The sequence below is a fragment of the Lepisma saccharinum genome, chromosome 16 (genome assembly GCF_977018435.1).
Source record: "Lepisma saccharinum chromosome 16, izLepSacc3.1, whole genome shotgun sequence".
In the NCBI taxonomy this organism is placed as follows: Eukaryota; Metazoa; Arthropoda; class Insecta; order Zygentoma; family Lepismatidae; genus Lepisma; species Lepisma saccharinum.
This window is the reverse complement of record NC_139244.1, coordinates 40,928,274-40,945,644: the sequence shown is the minus strand read 5'-3', so window position 1 is coordinate 40,945,644 and position 17,371 is coordinate 40,928,274. Positions and strand designations below refer to the sequence as shown.

The following is a 17,371-nucleotide window of genomic DNA, read 5'->3' as shown; positions in this document are numbered from 1 at the left end:
ATCCCCCCACCAGACTGCCACCTGAAGGAAGATGACATGCTAAATGTGTTTGACAACTGTTAATGTTTTTGATGTCGTTTTATTGGACTTGTAAAGTAAGGGGGGGGGGGAAATGTCCTAATTGTAAAATTTCTGCATATTCGATATACTTTTAGTTTTCTGCTAAAAGGCAGTGATTTTACTCAAGAGAATATAAGGATGTTGGAAATTAGGAATTTAAAAAAAATAACTGCATACAATTATGTTACTTTCTGAGCTGGTACTTCAGATTCATCCTTTTATATTCACCAGCCAGATTCCATATTTGCTGACATATAAGATATGAATCTCTTACCTGTAATTTTATATAATGTATCAAAAATATACTAATTTCATTCCCAAAGGCAACACTATTGCATTAAAAAACTTCTTATTTTTGGAAAAAAATATAGTTATAAATTCTCATTTGAAAAAGTTGTGTTTCATGTGGGAAATATTTCAATCCCTTTCGATTATGGTTCCTTGTCACCATCAGCTTTTCTTTTGTTCTGTTCTTGGACACGTATTGTGTCTTCATTACTGTGTGATGGCATACTTCCTACCATCTGAATTAGTTGCAAGTTTTCCATCTACTGTTGGATTAAAAATTATAGATACTAGAGTTTGGACTTCAATTAAAAATTAACCAGTAGACCTACATGAAAAAAGAGTTACATCAAAATTTAGCTTATTCAATTCTGTTAATCTATGCTAACCAATTTTTCCCAAGTATGCCTCATATATTTTATCGTCGTGAGAAAAAAAAGTAGACGGAGTAAAGTTGTATGCGGAACGTGGCAACATAACGATGTCCGTTATACTGTAAAAACTGCAGGCTGTTACTGAGAGTCAGTGGGTACGGTGTTGCCACGTTCCATGTACATCTTTACTCCACTGAATAAAAATCTGTATAAAATCTGTTTTGCAATGTGAATTGACAATGATAATGGATTTTAAAAACAGATGCAAAGAGCTTCAAAACACGACCAATATTGTATTTGTAGGACTGCCCAATGCTAAGAAAAAGTTGTTTCGCAAAATTGAAAAGAACGGGGTGTTGACAAATTTAAAAAACATAAAAAGAATTGTTTAAAACTTTTATGCCTGCACCATCCTAAAATTGCATTACGATCGGACAAACAGTTCTTGATTTATAGAATTTCAACAAGAGCGATTGTTTGCAAAACTTAAAAAAAAACTGGCACTAAAAAAATTGTTAGCATAGATTAACACAGAATTGAATAAGCTAAATTTTGATGTAACTCGTTTTTATGAAGGTCTACTGGTTAATTTTTAATTGGAGTCCAAACTTGAGTATCTATAATTTTTAATCAGATAGTAGATGTCACCTTTGTATTTTACTGTAGTCAAAAGTGGTTTTTGGAGAGGGGTGGTATTTGTCCCACTACGTTTCTCATAGAAGGTGGTAGATGTGCATTGCTTCCTGAATTTACCATAAATGCAAGGAATATTTCTTTACAAAGAACCAAAGGAAAACTGATGATGGACAAAAATAAAAAAAATCACTGAAATAGATGAAAAAGTAAAAGTCTTATTGTGAAGATTTTTTTCATAAACCAATGGCTCTAACTCCTTGAACCTTAACCAAGGAACTTTACCTGACTTACGCTGCACTGGAGTCACTGTCTTAGGCCTGTATGCAGGAAGCAACTTATACTTTTCCAAGTACTGTATGGTTGCAAATGAGAGATTATTTCCACCGAAGCCATATGGTGCCTTATCAGATGGATCTTTGGGGTTTGATGTGGTTTCATGAAATGCAACCTCCTTAGTGTCACCAGAAGGGGCATTTCTGGCTTGTGCTATGGGGGGAAAAAGTAAAGTCTTACTTTGTATAAATCTCAGCCTTTGAGATGTTACATTGCAGAACATGGAGCGTACTATTAACACATGCATATGAATGTTCATGCATTACAGTGATAAACTAACTCAAAAGTAGAAAAACAGATACTCTCATGTACATCATCACCATCAATTAGGCTTAGAGCCACATATTTATGGTAAATAAAAGATCAATATATCGGTACAAAAACTGGGCATATTTTGGGATCAAATACGGTATATATAAAATGTCATATTGGTGTAAAAATGGTGAATAAAACCCTAAATTTGATTTAAAAACTACACTTATTACACAAAATTAACATTTTACTTCTAACAGCACATTTGTATGGTTATCAGAGTATTAAATTTATTCCTGTGTAAATGGGTCTATTTTTGCTTCTCAAATATTTACAGCAGAATTAATCAATTTTCTATGATTTGCATAATTCACAGGATAATTCAGATCTCAGAAGGTGTCGTGTCTGTAAATAAACCCTAATTTCGTGTTAGGAGTTTATTTTGCAGTTCATTTCGCAAACAAAACATGGAAGCAAAATGCACCTCACACCTTGCAAAAACATGAAAAATTAAGACTACTATGTGTTATTTCATATTTCTTGTCACAAACGAAATATGCATGCCCCTAGGTATAATGTTAGACAAATAATCTGGACATGAATTATGTAGTGAACTTCTGAGATCATGTGGAACCTGCAGCTGCCAGAAAGAAACATGTTGCTTTTCTGGCAATTTTGACTGTAACTGTGAGGATGAAATAGAGATTGTAAGAAAGGAACACACAAGTCAGGACTTGATTGATTGATTTGGTTTATTTTACTTCACTTTTCTGCCACTTTTGGCTAATTACAAAGATGGAGATGAGTGATATGATGAAATTGATGAATGGACACTCACAAACATCCATGCCCAGGCCAGGATTCGAACCCAGGACCCCTGCGTTGTAGCATGATATGCTAACTACTCCACCATGGGGGCCGGCAAGTCAGGACTTGAACTTCAAACGATCAGCAGTAAGATCATGAGTCAACCGTTCAATATGTCCACCTACCAAGGTGGCATAATTTATATTTGGGCCCGGCCCGTACCCAGGGGAGGGGCCATGGTGGCCATCCTCCCCCCTCGAGCCATGAAATTTTTAAATGTGAACCTATAAAAAGATACGAAAATAACATTAACGATTTTTCAAAATTGTAAAAATTTCAATTCTGTACTTGTATAAATGAATGTGTTTGTTGTGTAGAGAGGCGGTCTCCAGAAGTCTGCAGTCTGCGATATTGGGTACTTTTTGTTTTATAACCATTGATGCAAGGCTACCAGTGGTGGTGATTGGAGGGCATGGGGAGCAGTGTCCCCCACCTTACTATTTCCACTTTTGCTCCTGCACTATGGCCTCTTAATGCTAAGCCTTGTCTACCCAGACCCGGTGGAGGCACATAGATCCCACTTTAAACTGTACGTCCAGTCCCAATTAGTCTACTAAGGGATTGCAAATTGTCCTTGCCCCCCAGTTTTGGCACCCAATAACTGCTACTGGCTACCAGCTAAAAATGTCTGTCTCTCTCTTTTGGGGGGGGAGGCTATTGTATCAGGCTATAGGTTAAATCACATTTAGAATTCTTTATTGTAATAAACATTTCTATGTATATAATTTAATTTATAAATATATTATTTTCTAAACATAGATTTATCATGGCTGTTCAATAGTGGTATAAGAAAATGAAGGAAATTTGGAAGCATTTTTAATTTGCGAAACTCGGAACTATCCGAATACTCCTGACCACCCTTGGCACCCCAGGCCCAAACAGCCGCCACTATATAAAACCTGATCTGGCCCCTTCCTCAAAAAAATCCTGGGTACGGGCCTGATTTGGGCTATCAGTTGATCTGCTGTCATCAGGTCAATCTCTGGTTAAATTGATTCGTAAGTTTGCATGTGGTGTACAGTCTTAGAAAAAAATACCTGGGCCACGGGACGTAGAATTACGTAACGTCTTAAAGCCTGTTGTTTATGCAACCCAAATAACAAAATATTCGCTTAAGTTTGCCTGGTGATTCTGAGTTCTCGGGAAGGATTGAGCTTTGATAGCATGAGTCACATGACTCGTGCCCCAGCCACAACAAACAGCTGGGTGCTACGATGCCTCCAGAAGAAAATTTCAGGAACTGGTTTCTTGACAAGACCTACTCGTAAAGAAATACTATTCTTTCAAGTGATATTAGAGTCATTGTCAAGAGGTTCGCTGAAATGATGGTTCTCATCACAGACCACATGCCACACGTTAATTGTTTAAGTCCAGTTCATGCACTGGACCTACAGATTAAAATGGGATCCGAACCAAATGCCTCTCTATTTGGTATTGAATTCGGAAGCCTTTCATTACATGGCGAAGACGTTACCACTACGACATCAGAGAGGCAATGGAACCCCTTGAGAAAGAGATAAGCAAAAATTGCTACGTGACAAACCATATTTGCCCGTAAATTTTAAAAATAAGACAATATTTTGTACTGACAGTTTCGAACCGTGGGAGGCATATATTTTTTTTGTACCATCGTCCATTTCACGAGTTTATAATTCTTCCTCACCGACACAAGTAACGCGAGTGGTAGAAGAAAAGCGAAGTAAAATAACTGAAACAGAAATAAAAGGAAAAAGCGAAATAAATTTTATTCATAATATTCTGCAGTCACTTGAGTTGTATTCACGGGATGCTATCTTTAAAGAAAGCCGTGGTCTCTTCCTTGTCTTTTTTGCTTTCTTTGTGCTTCTTGCTTCCCCCGTCACGATTGGTCTAAAACTAATTAATGCGACGTTAATTAAACAATCCAAACAACGAAACAATGCACAATCAACTGCACAAAACAACATTCCAAATGTTTTCGAATCGGAAAACAATTGAGATGCTGTAAAATGACTTAAGATGCAGTAATAAAGTGGGAATTCGGTACCGTATAGAATTAAATCGGTAGAGATGTTCGATTTGATTGGATGTTTGTTATTTAGATTTGCTATTCTTTCACTTTTGGCAAATAGCGACGATGAAGATGAGTGATGCTATGATGAAATTGATGAAGGGACACTTACCAAGGACACCCACGCCCAAGTCGAGATTCTAACCAGGGACCCATGGCATCGTAGCGCGCTGTGCTAACCACTCCTCCATGGAGTGGACATTATACCATATTTTGTGTGCTCAATTGGGATCAATCAATGGAATGAATAGGCATATTATATGATTAATAAATTCATATCATAATACCACGTCATATTATTCGGCACGAAGTAACATCAGAGACATTCAATCTTGCATTTTTGCCTTTCAACTAATTCTTTGAATTCAGGTTAATCACAACAATAAGATAAATTATGAAGCAAATGATAGTGAATATGGGATATTATTACGAATTACCTGACAGAAACAACATTAAGCAGGCTCGGTGGTCAAGCTCATTAAGTGATTGACATTCGATATCGTCGCCAAAGTTCCCGGGTTTGAGTACCGTCCTTGTCGGGGGTGTTTGACTATTTCGTCATCAATTTCATGTAATGGTCACTCGTCCTTATCGTCGTGATCATCGAACAGGGAATAAAAATTATAAAAATAAATACGATGGAAGAGTACTTATTTCATCTCTCACGAAATCTCCTACAAAACCGGAATATATAAAATACATGTATATTCATTCACATACATTTTCGATTTCTATATTTAACTAATCGAGACCGAGAGAGCAATTTTCAATTCGACAAACCGAGAGACGGAGAAACTGTCAAGTCTCGTTTCTCCTTGGCACCTCCGTAATCGAGTTGTTCTGGCTTTGTATTGGCAATTATTGCCAGTATTCTTCCCCTGCAGGTAAACCATAACGATGAATTATGATGAAATGAAGCAGATAAAAGGGCAAGAACAAGAAAGTCATGCCTGTTCGGGACTCCAACCCAGAACCTTATGTAACGAGATTTGAAATTCTGGAGAAGGCGTCCGTGTTTCGCTTGGTTTTCTCTTTCCTCTACTTCTCTTATATTATCATACATGTATAATAAAAATGGATCTGATACGATATGTTGCGATTCATAATTGTGCTGGTTAGATGCTACAGATGTGAACTCCAAACTGCAATATATTATTCCCTTGTGTTTCGTATGTGGTTGAACATGAAATTTTCTTACACTGTGACAATTTCTTTCTTAGTTTTGGTTTGGTGCACAGATATGCTAATCTGGACTCGACCTTCAGTTTAAAGTGGGATACTAACCACTATGTGCATCCACAGTGTATCAAACCCGGGATCCACTGATTACAAGGCGACGACGTTATCACTACGCCATCGAGGAGGCCCCATGACAAAATGTTATTCACTCGATCTCTACCATAATTTATTTCAGCATTTACATTTTCGATTTCTTCTTCTTTTTTCCTTTTGTTAACTACTCTTATACAACTCTTTTTGCATCTTCGAATTTCTTCTTGTTTCAGGAAAAAATAATACATGCAGGCTGTATAAAAATCCCCCGTTCAAATAGATAAAACGTTCACTCTCGAGAACTAATTTACATGTTTATCACTAAAGTAACCATTAGGAAGGAAACTATTGAAATGGTAACTGATATAACTGCAGATGAAACAATACTTACAGCCACTAACGAAATATCTATTCTTGTGTAGCCTCACAGACAAGTATATGGTGAGTCATTCACTCTTGCTGACTACGGGCGAAGGTCACTGAACTAAAGGGTGGTGGCAAGCAAGCAGGCTTCTGCTCTACCAAAGACGAGGTCACGTGTTCCAGTTATCAATGGCGTACGAAATAAGGAGGAACACAGCTATCTGCCGTATGTTTTGGTCCCGTCATTGCACTTTATCGTCGTGGCCTTGAAGTTTCCTCAGGGCACTCCTACGTAAAGGCTTCTCAGCTAGAAGGATATCTTCCCCATTGAGTGGAGGAAAAGTGGGTGCGTATAGAGGTCCTTCAACTTTCGTATTCTTTTTCATTTCAGAACCCATGCTGTATCGTCGACTTAATCCAATCTATCCGATGTAGGTTTTAGGTTCTGTTTCTGTTCGGTTATTTCACATTGTCTTCCTGCTTATGTTATTCGCGACGAAGGTTCTGGATTCGATAATCTGGACAATAACGGGATTGTGTTAGTTGCTTGATTTGGTGTCTTAAGTCCACTTTATGTCCTGTTAGGCTAATCGTGAATGGACCTATAATTTAAAGGGGGATCTGAACCACTATGTTCCTCCACCAGGTATCGAACCCGGGATCCCTTAATTACAAGGCACCCACGATCCCACTGCGCCATCGGGGATTGTGTTCGAAACGAATGAATCAAATTTGAGTGATATGATATGCAACCATTGGAAGACTATTGAAAGAAAAGCTATGGGAACCTGCCAGTTTTTCTACTGCAGACAGGAAACCATAAACATGGAAGAGAAGCTTATATTCTATGAAACCTGACGCTATGTGCTCGAATACTGGCTAAATATAATCCATAGAGGCATAGCAACGTTAAACAACCTCTTATATGATACATATAGGTTTAAAAAGGTCAAAATACAAAGATTGTGTGCGCCTCACTGATGGCGTAGTGGTAAGGCCTTGTAATCAAGGGGTCTGGGGTACGATACCAGGTGTCGCACATAGTGGTTCGGATCCCACTTTAAACTGTATGCACTTCAGATTAGTCTATCTGTGCCGGTGACTCAGTCGGTAACGCATCTGACTACCATGCTATAGGTCCCGGGTTCGATTCCCGGCCGGTTCAAGCCCGGGAACTTTTCTAACGTTGGAAGCGTCCCCAGCGCCCACCCAGCGTCGAATGACATGGGTACCTGGGGGAAACCCTGGAGGTAAAGGCAGTCAGGGGCGTGATGCTGATCACATCACCCCCACTCACGAACGAATCAAGAAAGTGTGGGGCAGCGTGATGCTGATCACATCACCCCCACTCACGAACGAATCAAGAAAGTGTGGGGCGTTACCCCCACACCCCCTATACGCCTTCATGGCGTAGCGCCAAGCACAGGTGAGAACTTTACCTTTTTTTTTTTTTTTTTTTGCATACAGTGGACTTACAACAAAATTTCAACTTGCGATAAAGATTATGATAAGGTATTAAAGAATTGGGTCTAACACATTTTTTTATTGTTTACCAATGACATTATTAACTAATATTCTTAATTTCAGTTTCAAGATGAAATCGGCTACGAAATAAAAGGAGTGGGTTCATATTTCTGTTACGAAATTCCACTTTTGTAGTAGACCTGTGCCACACTAAGTTGTGACAATAAACAAATCTGAGACACTTTAAAAGTATTAAATTGCTATCTACGTATTTGGGAAAAATCTTTCAATATAATACTTTTTTTGGATGCGTCAAATCATAGTATTTAATTCCTGTTTTAGCAGCTTTAAGAAACCTGATTTTTTTTTTGGGGGGGGGGTTACAAATGCCCTTTCTGCTCCCGTCAAGTTACGCCTATGACAAATAGGAATTCAAAGTAAAAGACTGTCCCGACTAAATCAGGAGACACGTCTGATAGATTTACAATTGGGAAAATCATAATTAAGAGTGTAGTTGAAAACAACCTATTTTCATATATTGCATGCAGCTCTACTTTTTCTGCAATGTGGATCAAGAACTGGGGACGTGGAGAAGCACAACACTCCACGTAACCAATAGTCACGTGACCCTCTTTGCTTTCCTGTCATGTTGACCTTCGCGTGGAACACATTTCTCGGTGATAAGACAGGCAAAATCACCCGATAATCGAAGGGTGCAATATGTGTTGCCTACCCTCCTGCATTACTTGCTCCTATTAAAGCCTTATGGGGAAGAACTTTTTTCCATGACTGTACTTGTCAATCTGTTTCCATTTGAAATGATAAACTGATGCAACTTGTGAGCATTTGATAACATTCTAACTATAAATCTCATTGTTTTACCAAAATAGATGTATAATTGTCAAATTAGGATTACAAACATGTTTATCTGAAACTCATTTTTCTGAAAATCCAATGTAACAGAAATGATTTTTCTGTCTACAATCAATATTGAATTTCATACACAAAGAATTCTACATGATGTAACATTTATGTGTAGTACACATTTTAACTACAAACAATATTAATTTTAAGTTTTTCATATTCTGTGTATTTTTTTAATGTGCAGTTCATGTTTAATACATTATATTGTGGCAACTAAATATACAGTGAAGCCTCGATTTTACGTTTCCAAGGGAATCAAGTTGAAAAAACTTAAAATGCAGGAAAATGTAAAATGAGGAAAATGTAAATTCAGGGTTCCACTGCATACAATATCTTCAATTGACTCCAAAGCCCCAATGGAGCTCTGCTGCTATACCCCGTCTGGGGAGGGGGTGGAGGTGAATCACCAGTATTTTTCCGATATCCTTTTTTTCGCAAACATTTGCAGTTGGACACACTGTAATAGTTTTTAGTGTATTTCGAAAGCACACACAAAATTAACTTTGCCTGAAGTATTAATAAATTACACATAAATAAATATCCATTGTTTATCTATTTGAAGTGGTGGCATCAAAAAGGGATTACAAATCTCAAAATCCAAGATGGTGCCCGTACTTGAAATATCATGCAGGTTTATGACCATACACCCTGACATTTTGTGCCAGCACCCTAACCAACTCTGCACTGCCTCACCACAGCTTCCGTCACTACTGACAATTTGGTGGCCCTGGAACAGTGATGGAAAATTAATGCAAACAATGGTGCTTGCAGCTGATGTTTTGATTTGATTTGCTTTATTTTATTTTTTGTGCCACTTTTGGCTAATTTGCGAAGATGGAGATGAGTGATGACATGATGAAATTGATGAATGGATACTCACAAACATCCAGCCCAGGCTGGGAATCGAACCCGGGACCCCTAGCATTGTAGCACGATATGTTAACCACTCCGCCACGGGGCCGGCTTCCAGCTGATGTGTGTGTCAACTAAGAAATTCATTCCTAGTAGTGAAAGGAAGCAGTACTACATCCACATCAAGCCAGTTATGTAGCCAACGATAGTTGATACCACACCAATACTCTTACTAATGATACAGCTACTTGAAATTGCAACAATTCAAAGTAGTTCTGAGAAAAAATTTTAATATATAAATTTTCCACTGCAGCTATATCATATCAATCTAACCAGAATTTTGTTTTAAAATTTTCACATGAGATAAACATTCAATCACAAAATCCATTTCTCCTCACTATGCTCTTGCCAAAATAATAAAAATTATGCAAAATTTCAAGGATATTTAGACTCTACAAGACACTTGGACTTCGGACAATTATCAATCAGCATCTGTGGAAAGTCCAGCTGATACCAATGCATCAGGCTGGTCACACCCACATTCACAAATCCTGTGCTTCTGCAACGCACAGGGGACAATTTTTACTTACACTTGACTTACTCTGCTACACAGAGATATCATGAGACTGATAATATAGGGGATGGAGATACACAAGTCCTCCACTGAGAATGTAAATGTTCCATGTCCAATTTTTCATTTTTTCAGGAGAACCCTATAAAGTTTGACATGTTATATTTATTGGACCTTTGACATCATTGTGCTGAAAGTTTGTGCCATTGCAGAGGCTGATATATTGAAGCCTCTCTAAAAATAAGTAGTTGTTTGGTTAGGTATTTATGCTGTAATAAATTATTGAAATTTCAGACAGAACAATTGCACACAACACCAGCTATGATTTGAGAGTGCCAGTGTTCTATGTAACAGATATAACATTGCATCCTGGAAACGAGATGGAGATGAAACAACTTCATTATAAATTTGTCATTTGGTAGCAAAGTAAAATAAATAATTCATATTTTGGAAAATCAATCAACTACTTTAATTCCACTACTATTCCAAATTTTTGTCCGTTAACAACAAAAGTAAGAACCGAAGACGAATGCTATTGTTAAGCAGCTCCCAGAAATGACTGAGGTTACAAGGCAAGTGGCATACTCGGATGGTTCTTGTAGTTGGTTGAGGAAATTGTCGTAAGGTTTCATTGGCTGTTGAAGTTTTCTCTCTCGTGGCTGTTTCCAAATTCTGCACATGGACCAAAAAGACACTAAATATAACAATATTGGTTGTATGTAGGCATCAGGCAATTGCAGAGATGAAACAATTACATCCTAAATAGACCATAGCCAAAATATCTTGATTTGTATACAATTTGGAGATAGAACATTTGCATTCTCAATGGACAAAGTGTATTTTTGTTATATTATGTGGCATTTCTGCCTCTTTAGGTGACTTGTGGCAATGAAAATGAATAATGATGCCCACACGAGGCCTCAAAGCTGGAACTTTTGATGAATGAGCAATCAAAAGTAAATGTGAAACATTTGATTATTGTTCTCATGACATCATTCCATGTCGAAAATCTTCAGAAGAAATCAGTACAATTGTACCAAGAAAAAGACTGCGGCCAACTTGCGAACTAGACAGTAATTTTTTTTACCCATATTGGGCATCACCAGACATGAAAATGTTCCCCCTTCACTTGTGCCTAAGTGCCGCTATATTTATAATTCCTCTCCCTTGCATCTTTGGCAACAAATTCAAAGTTAAATATTGTCTGTTTTCACTGTATACTAGTGTGTTGTATTGACAGCTTCTTGCTCGAGCATCAAATAGTTTGCACGGATGATACCAGATAGTGTATGGATTTAAGAGCTTCTTCACTCGAGTGAATAATGCTCGAACAGACAAAACAATCAGTAGTTCACGTATAACTGTAATTTGTTGGTGGTAGTGGACCCTCAAATATGGACCGTGAAGTGAAAGACACAGTGAAATTGAAACTTAAGTGAACATAGTCATCATCTCCATGTTAAAATGTAGTTTAGTCTATCTTATCAATACATAGCGATATATGAAAATGAATAGATGATTATGGGCTGAAACTAACAGGGTGGATTTTTACACATATATTTCCATGATTATTGTCAAATTGAAATTATATTTGATTCTATACAGTCGAGCGTGGGAGACTCGAACGAGTATGATTGAACAAAAGTGGTCCCATGCAGTATACTACTGTATACAGTTCTTTCCTTCATGATCATACACACACTTGGCACTGAATACTGGTGTCGACAATGTGTTCAAGAATGCTGCACATTTTGTGATGATGATGATTTGGTTTATTTTACCTTCCTTTCTGCCACTTTTGGCTAATCGAGATGATGATGATCAGTGATGATATCATGAAGGGAAACTTACAAAGAACACTCATACTGAGGCTCAGATTTGAACCCAGGACACCTTGCATCTAAGCATGCTGTGGTAACAAGCATGCCATGTAGGCCGGATCTGCACATTTTGGCAATGCAGGGGCAGGAATACATGGCAAGAACTTGACTGCATCGGCCACACTCCACTTACTTAGGGTTGAAAATTTTATGCCGGTGCCAGTAAGTGCTCATTGGTAGAACAGAATTTTTTTATAATCGCCTACACTTGTGATTGTCTTGAATTGTAGAAATGAAAAGATACCCAACACACAGGGCTCACTGTTGTATTGTGCATGCAGCAATACTAATTATGGGAAAGAAAAGGAATCTTACCTGCTGCTACTAGTGTGGCCAGTTCACTCAGTTGCTCATCCCTCAGATACTTCAAAGCTAACTCATTTATCTTCCTGTCATTTTCCAAAGGCATTCTCTCTCTCTTGTACTCAAACATGGGATCATACTGCCTTCTGCAGAATGAAATGGAATAAAACAGGACATATCAATGGTTGGGTTTCAAACTATATTTTTTCGAACATTAATTCAGAAATAAAATACGTATACACCAAACTAAAGACAATAATAAAAGAACCTGTAAGATACAATGGCTAACCTACAGACTGCCGGCAGAGGTGGGAGATCATCCAATCAGTTACAGGGTGATGTGTCGTCCGCATGATGAACCACCACCAGTCATTGTCGTCGGTTTTCCATGACCAGATTACGCTACTCAGGGTTCCCATGTGAACTTGAAATCTCTGAGTTTTCCAGAATCTTCAATTTTTTTCCAGAGTGCTCAATACACAGTGCAGTATTGTTTATTTTTTTTACAATAGCCTCCATTTCCCCTCATAGCCATAACATCACCACCTTATCATTATTAGAGATGAGATGGAGTAGCTGATTGATTGTGGTAACATTTTTGGGTGCTTCAGCCTTTGCGGCCATTTTGAACCCTTCTAAGTACACGGGGGAAATCCCCTTATCTAAAAAAACTCTTACCTTAAAATAAAAAAAATAAAAGGTGGGTGTAAAGAGACCTTTGAGAAAGGTTAAAAATGGAAGTTGTAAAGGGACTTCCACAGAACAAACACAAAATTTAATAGTCAAGGATAATCTAACAACTTCCTCAGAAACAGTGTAAAAGGCCTGCTCTTCTTGAGGAAATTAAAATCAGCACATGCGAGAAGAATGTGCCGAAAAACATATACCACGTTTGTTAGAACCTGTCCAGTTTCTCACGCTAGCGATCGCTAGACAGTTTCGGTGCCAATGAGAAACGAGGAAAAAATCGTCTGCTGAGCAGCGAGGAACGAATGGAAGGCAGAAGAAAGGCGGTTACATAGACGCTGTTGCCACGTTGCGGTCGAACTCACGTGTTTTGTTTGTGTCTTGTTGAAGAAGCTTGTTTTGTAAGCATGGTGCTGATTAGTGTGCGTTTTAAAATATCTAGGATGGAATTTATTCTGGTGATATTTGATTGGGTCCTTTTTGTGTTTAGTGTCATCTTACCTGAAACATTCAGGAAGGGGAATTGTGCATATTTGTGCATGTCTGTGTATTTTATTCACAGCCTGGCTTCGGCTTTCCCCCAGCACGGGGTCCACGCGGTCTGCAGCGGCAATGGCACGTGGTTTCTGCTAGAAAAGCCAGCAATCAGCAAGCACGGGAAGCAGGACAGGTTGTAACAAACGCGGTATAATACAACGTTACAGGTACGGCACAGAGGGTCAAGCGCTTGCAGAAAATAGCAATGTGTGAGATGGCTGTGCCAGATTTGAAGCAGTTAAGTGGACTTTTTCTTTGCGAGACAGAGAATGAGAAGATCGCCATATGCATCAGCAGACTTGGCGGTAGCATCAGTTCCTTTGTTCCCCTTGATGCCTGCATGACTACATTCAGCAAAAGCAAACTAATTGTTACTCTATGTATAGGCAGATCTGTGTATCAGTAATATTAGATAGATATATAGATATCAGATAGATAGAGATAGATAGAGATAGAGAGAGAGAGAGAGAGAGAGAGAAGAAAGAAGGAAGGGGATCTCTGCCTTAAGGTAAAGTTCGATTGCAAATACAGTTTTTACCTTCTGGCAAATGTCTGCTGCAGTAGATTACTTCTGTCATAGTCAAAGTTTATGCCAATCTTCCTGAAATGCTCTAAGGTGGCTATTCTTGCTGCTTCCACAGGATCACGGATAGTTTCCTGGACATCCTGTCTTCTAGAAGTTCTTGTTGCTCTTTCATCTTTCGATGGTGAGTCTACAGATGTTTGGAGAAACTTGTTCATCCGACCCTGGAAAAGATGAGGGAGATTGTAACCATGAATGAGGTTGAAATGCATTGTTGTGCAGAAAACATCATGGCAGAGTGGTTAGCACAGCATGCTAGGGATGCCAGGTTTGAATTTAAGCCTGGGCATGGGTGTTCTTTGTGAGTGCCCATTCCTCAATTTCATCACATCATTACAATTAGCCAAAAGTGGCAAAAAAAAGCGATGCTAAATAACAAAAATCAAGCATGCATTTCCATTTCTACTTTGTTTATTTTTAGAGGAATGCATATTTAGTTTTTAACGGAAACACAAAGTGTGAAATAACACACTGTAATATTTATTTTTCATATTTTTGAAAGGTGTGAGGTTCGTTATCCTATCATGTTTTGTCACAAAATGATGCAAAATGAACTGCAAAATACGAAATAAACTCTAAAACATGAAAATTCGAGTTTATTCACCAACATGATACTATCTGAAGTCTGAATTATTCTATGAGTTATGCAAATCATGGAAAATACTTGAGAAGCAAAATTGCACTCTTTTACACAGGAAAAAACTTAATACATACTCTGATAACTACATAAATGTTCTATTAGAAGGGAAATCCTCTTTTTTATAAGTGTAGTTTTTAAATCGAATTTAGGGTTATACTCACCATATTAACATACTGCTTTTGATCCAGAAATGTGCTCAGTTTTTGTACTGAAATCTTAATCGTTTATTCACAATAAACATGCAGCTCTAATTATTTTACATTGCTGTTTTACATCTTGGGTTAATGGTGTTGATGAAAATGAACTGATAATGGGACAAAGATACACTCATGTCTAACCAAGGTTCGCACCTGAGACCTCTAGCCTTGTTGCATGTTATCCTGGCCACTGCCATGAAGGCTTGCTACAGAAAACGCACTTTGTCCATTTTTCGCATGAAGGGGATGCAAGGTAAGAGTACAAACAAAGAAATACTGGAAGTTGGAATACTCATGCTACTTTGCGCTTCTTGTTATTTTCAGTTAGCTTGCAGATGTTATTGTTTATGCAAGACACTAACTTTTTTTTAAAATTAAAAGTAACTGTTTATCATATTTCTTAAAATTGTTATTACAGTGAAACCCCACTTCTTGATTTTCCTGCATTTTGCATTTAACGTTTCTGGTCAAGGTTAACAAGGTGACTCACCAGAATATTATTGTAAAATGTCCACCCTTGCTCCTTTATCTTGGTCTCATCCATAACTTCATCATCTGGTTCCCTTCCACGTTCAGCAGGAAGGCATTGGTTGCGGTGGTTCACTTTATTCCATCTTCTCTGTCTCCCATTGCCAGAAGAATCATCGTGATTGCAATTGCTCGCACTGTCTCCAAGAATTGGGCTGTCTCTGGGTGAAGAAGACCCTACGCTGCTACTAGAAATGTAAAAAATCTTATCAAAACGTGATTACAGAAAATTTAACTACTTTTCTTCCATTTTTACAAGTACAATACACATAATTTACATTCTAAACAACAAACTTCTAAATAACACCAACTCCAAGGTACAAGGTGGTGCAAAAAGAACACATGTTTTTTGGAATAAGTGTAATGTCATTGATTTTCAAGATACAAACATTTTATTAACACCAAAACCATCGGTAAGAAAAACAGTTAGGATAGGTATTCAGTGATGATTTAAGTATGGAAGATGATGTTGGAAAAATGACGTCATTGTTGCTGTACACACACCCAGAGCCTCTCCTCAAAGTTCCGCACACAACTACAACACACATCATATGTGCCGTCAATGACACTGTTCTTTCTTGAACTATTTTAAAAATTGAAAATTATATAGAACTGAGCTGATACCACTTTGGCCTGATATTCTACCAATTTCCACCGATACCGGTCCCAATATTTATAAACTGGAACAATTAAGAGTAGTTCAAAGAATTTATAAATTTTAATATATAATTGAAATCAAATATTAGCAACTGTATCTACCCAGCCCTTAAAATATATTAAATGTATTAGTCTCCTCACGTTCAGGAAATTCCATTGAAAGTCTGGTATCAAAAACATTTACATATGTATTCAGCATAAATTATTTGTATAATGGCTTTCAACTGTATCATGAATACATATATACAAGTTGTGATGTATTTTACCACATGTCCTGTCTATCTAGTGCACAGTAGCCCTAAGACTGAGGCATCAATATTGACCCCTCATTTTTTTTTTATCAGAAGTCCGCTTTATGCTCAGCTAATCCGATCTGGATCTAATTTTAAAATGGAATTGTAACCAATATGGAAAAAAAAATGGCTCTTTATCGAAAAAAGAAACAACTGGCTTATTTTGCAACTCTACTACGGGCATCAAACTGACCTGCCTGAGGCTACCAGACATCAGTTAAAAAAGGTAAAGTGCTCCCCTGTGCTTTGCACCATGCCATGCAGACGTATAGGGGTTCTTTTGTTAGAGCCCCACACTTTCTTGATCTCAGCCGAGTTGGGGGTGATGTGATCAGCACCACGCCCCTGGCCACCTTTACCCCGCAGTGTTTCATACAGGTACTCACTTTATACGATGGTGGGTGGGTGCCAGAGCCGCTTGAACAGATTGAAGAAGTCCAGGTTCTCTCCCGCCAGGGATCGAACCTGGGTCTCTCGCATGGTAGTCAGACACCCTAACTACTGACTGAACTACTGCAGCTGATTCAGTTGGCTATTTTTTTTCTGATTACAGTTAGGATGTTAAAATGTCTTAATTTTTATTTTCACAAATGCTTTCATTTCTTGATAAAAAAATAATGATACTTGTGTACTTACGATTATTTTCAAAAGCTATTTAATTATATCTAATTCTATTTTAACCATAGGCGTGCGCAGACCCTCTGATAAAGGGGAACAAAGGTCTCGATGAAAGTTCAGTCGGAGATAAACAGGGGCATATATA

At 37.9% G+C, this 17,371-nt stretch overlaps 1 protein-coding gene across 5 annotated transcripts in view; it reads right to left on the bottom strand.

The window, feature by feature from the left end:
* Positions 1-17,371, bottom strand: part of LOC146000419 (uncharacterized) — a 56,553-nt gene that overhangs the window by 1,389 nt on the left and 37,793 nt on the right. For 3 of the 5 annotated variants that reach the window (XM_083138024.1, XM_083138022.1, XM_083138023.1), the window contains exons 4-7: positions 15,621-15,846; positions 14,249-14,457; positions 12,499-12,632; positions 1,638-1,841 (exon numbers count right to left, since the gene is read on the bottom strand). In XM_083138024.1, coding sequence (XP_082994150.1) covers positions 1,638-1,841; positions 12,499-12,632; positions 14,249-14,457; positions 15,621-15,846 — 773 coding nt within the window. The remainder of the gene's footprint in view (positions 1-1,637; positions 1,842-12,498; positions 12,633-14,248; positions 14,458-15,620; positions 15,847-17,371) is intronic. The other 2 variants (XM_083138025.1, XM_083138026.1) reach the window with 2 other exon arrangements.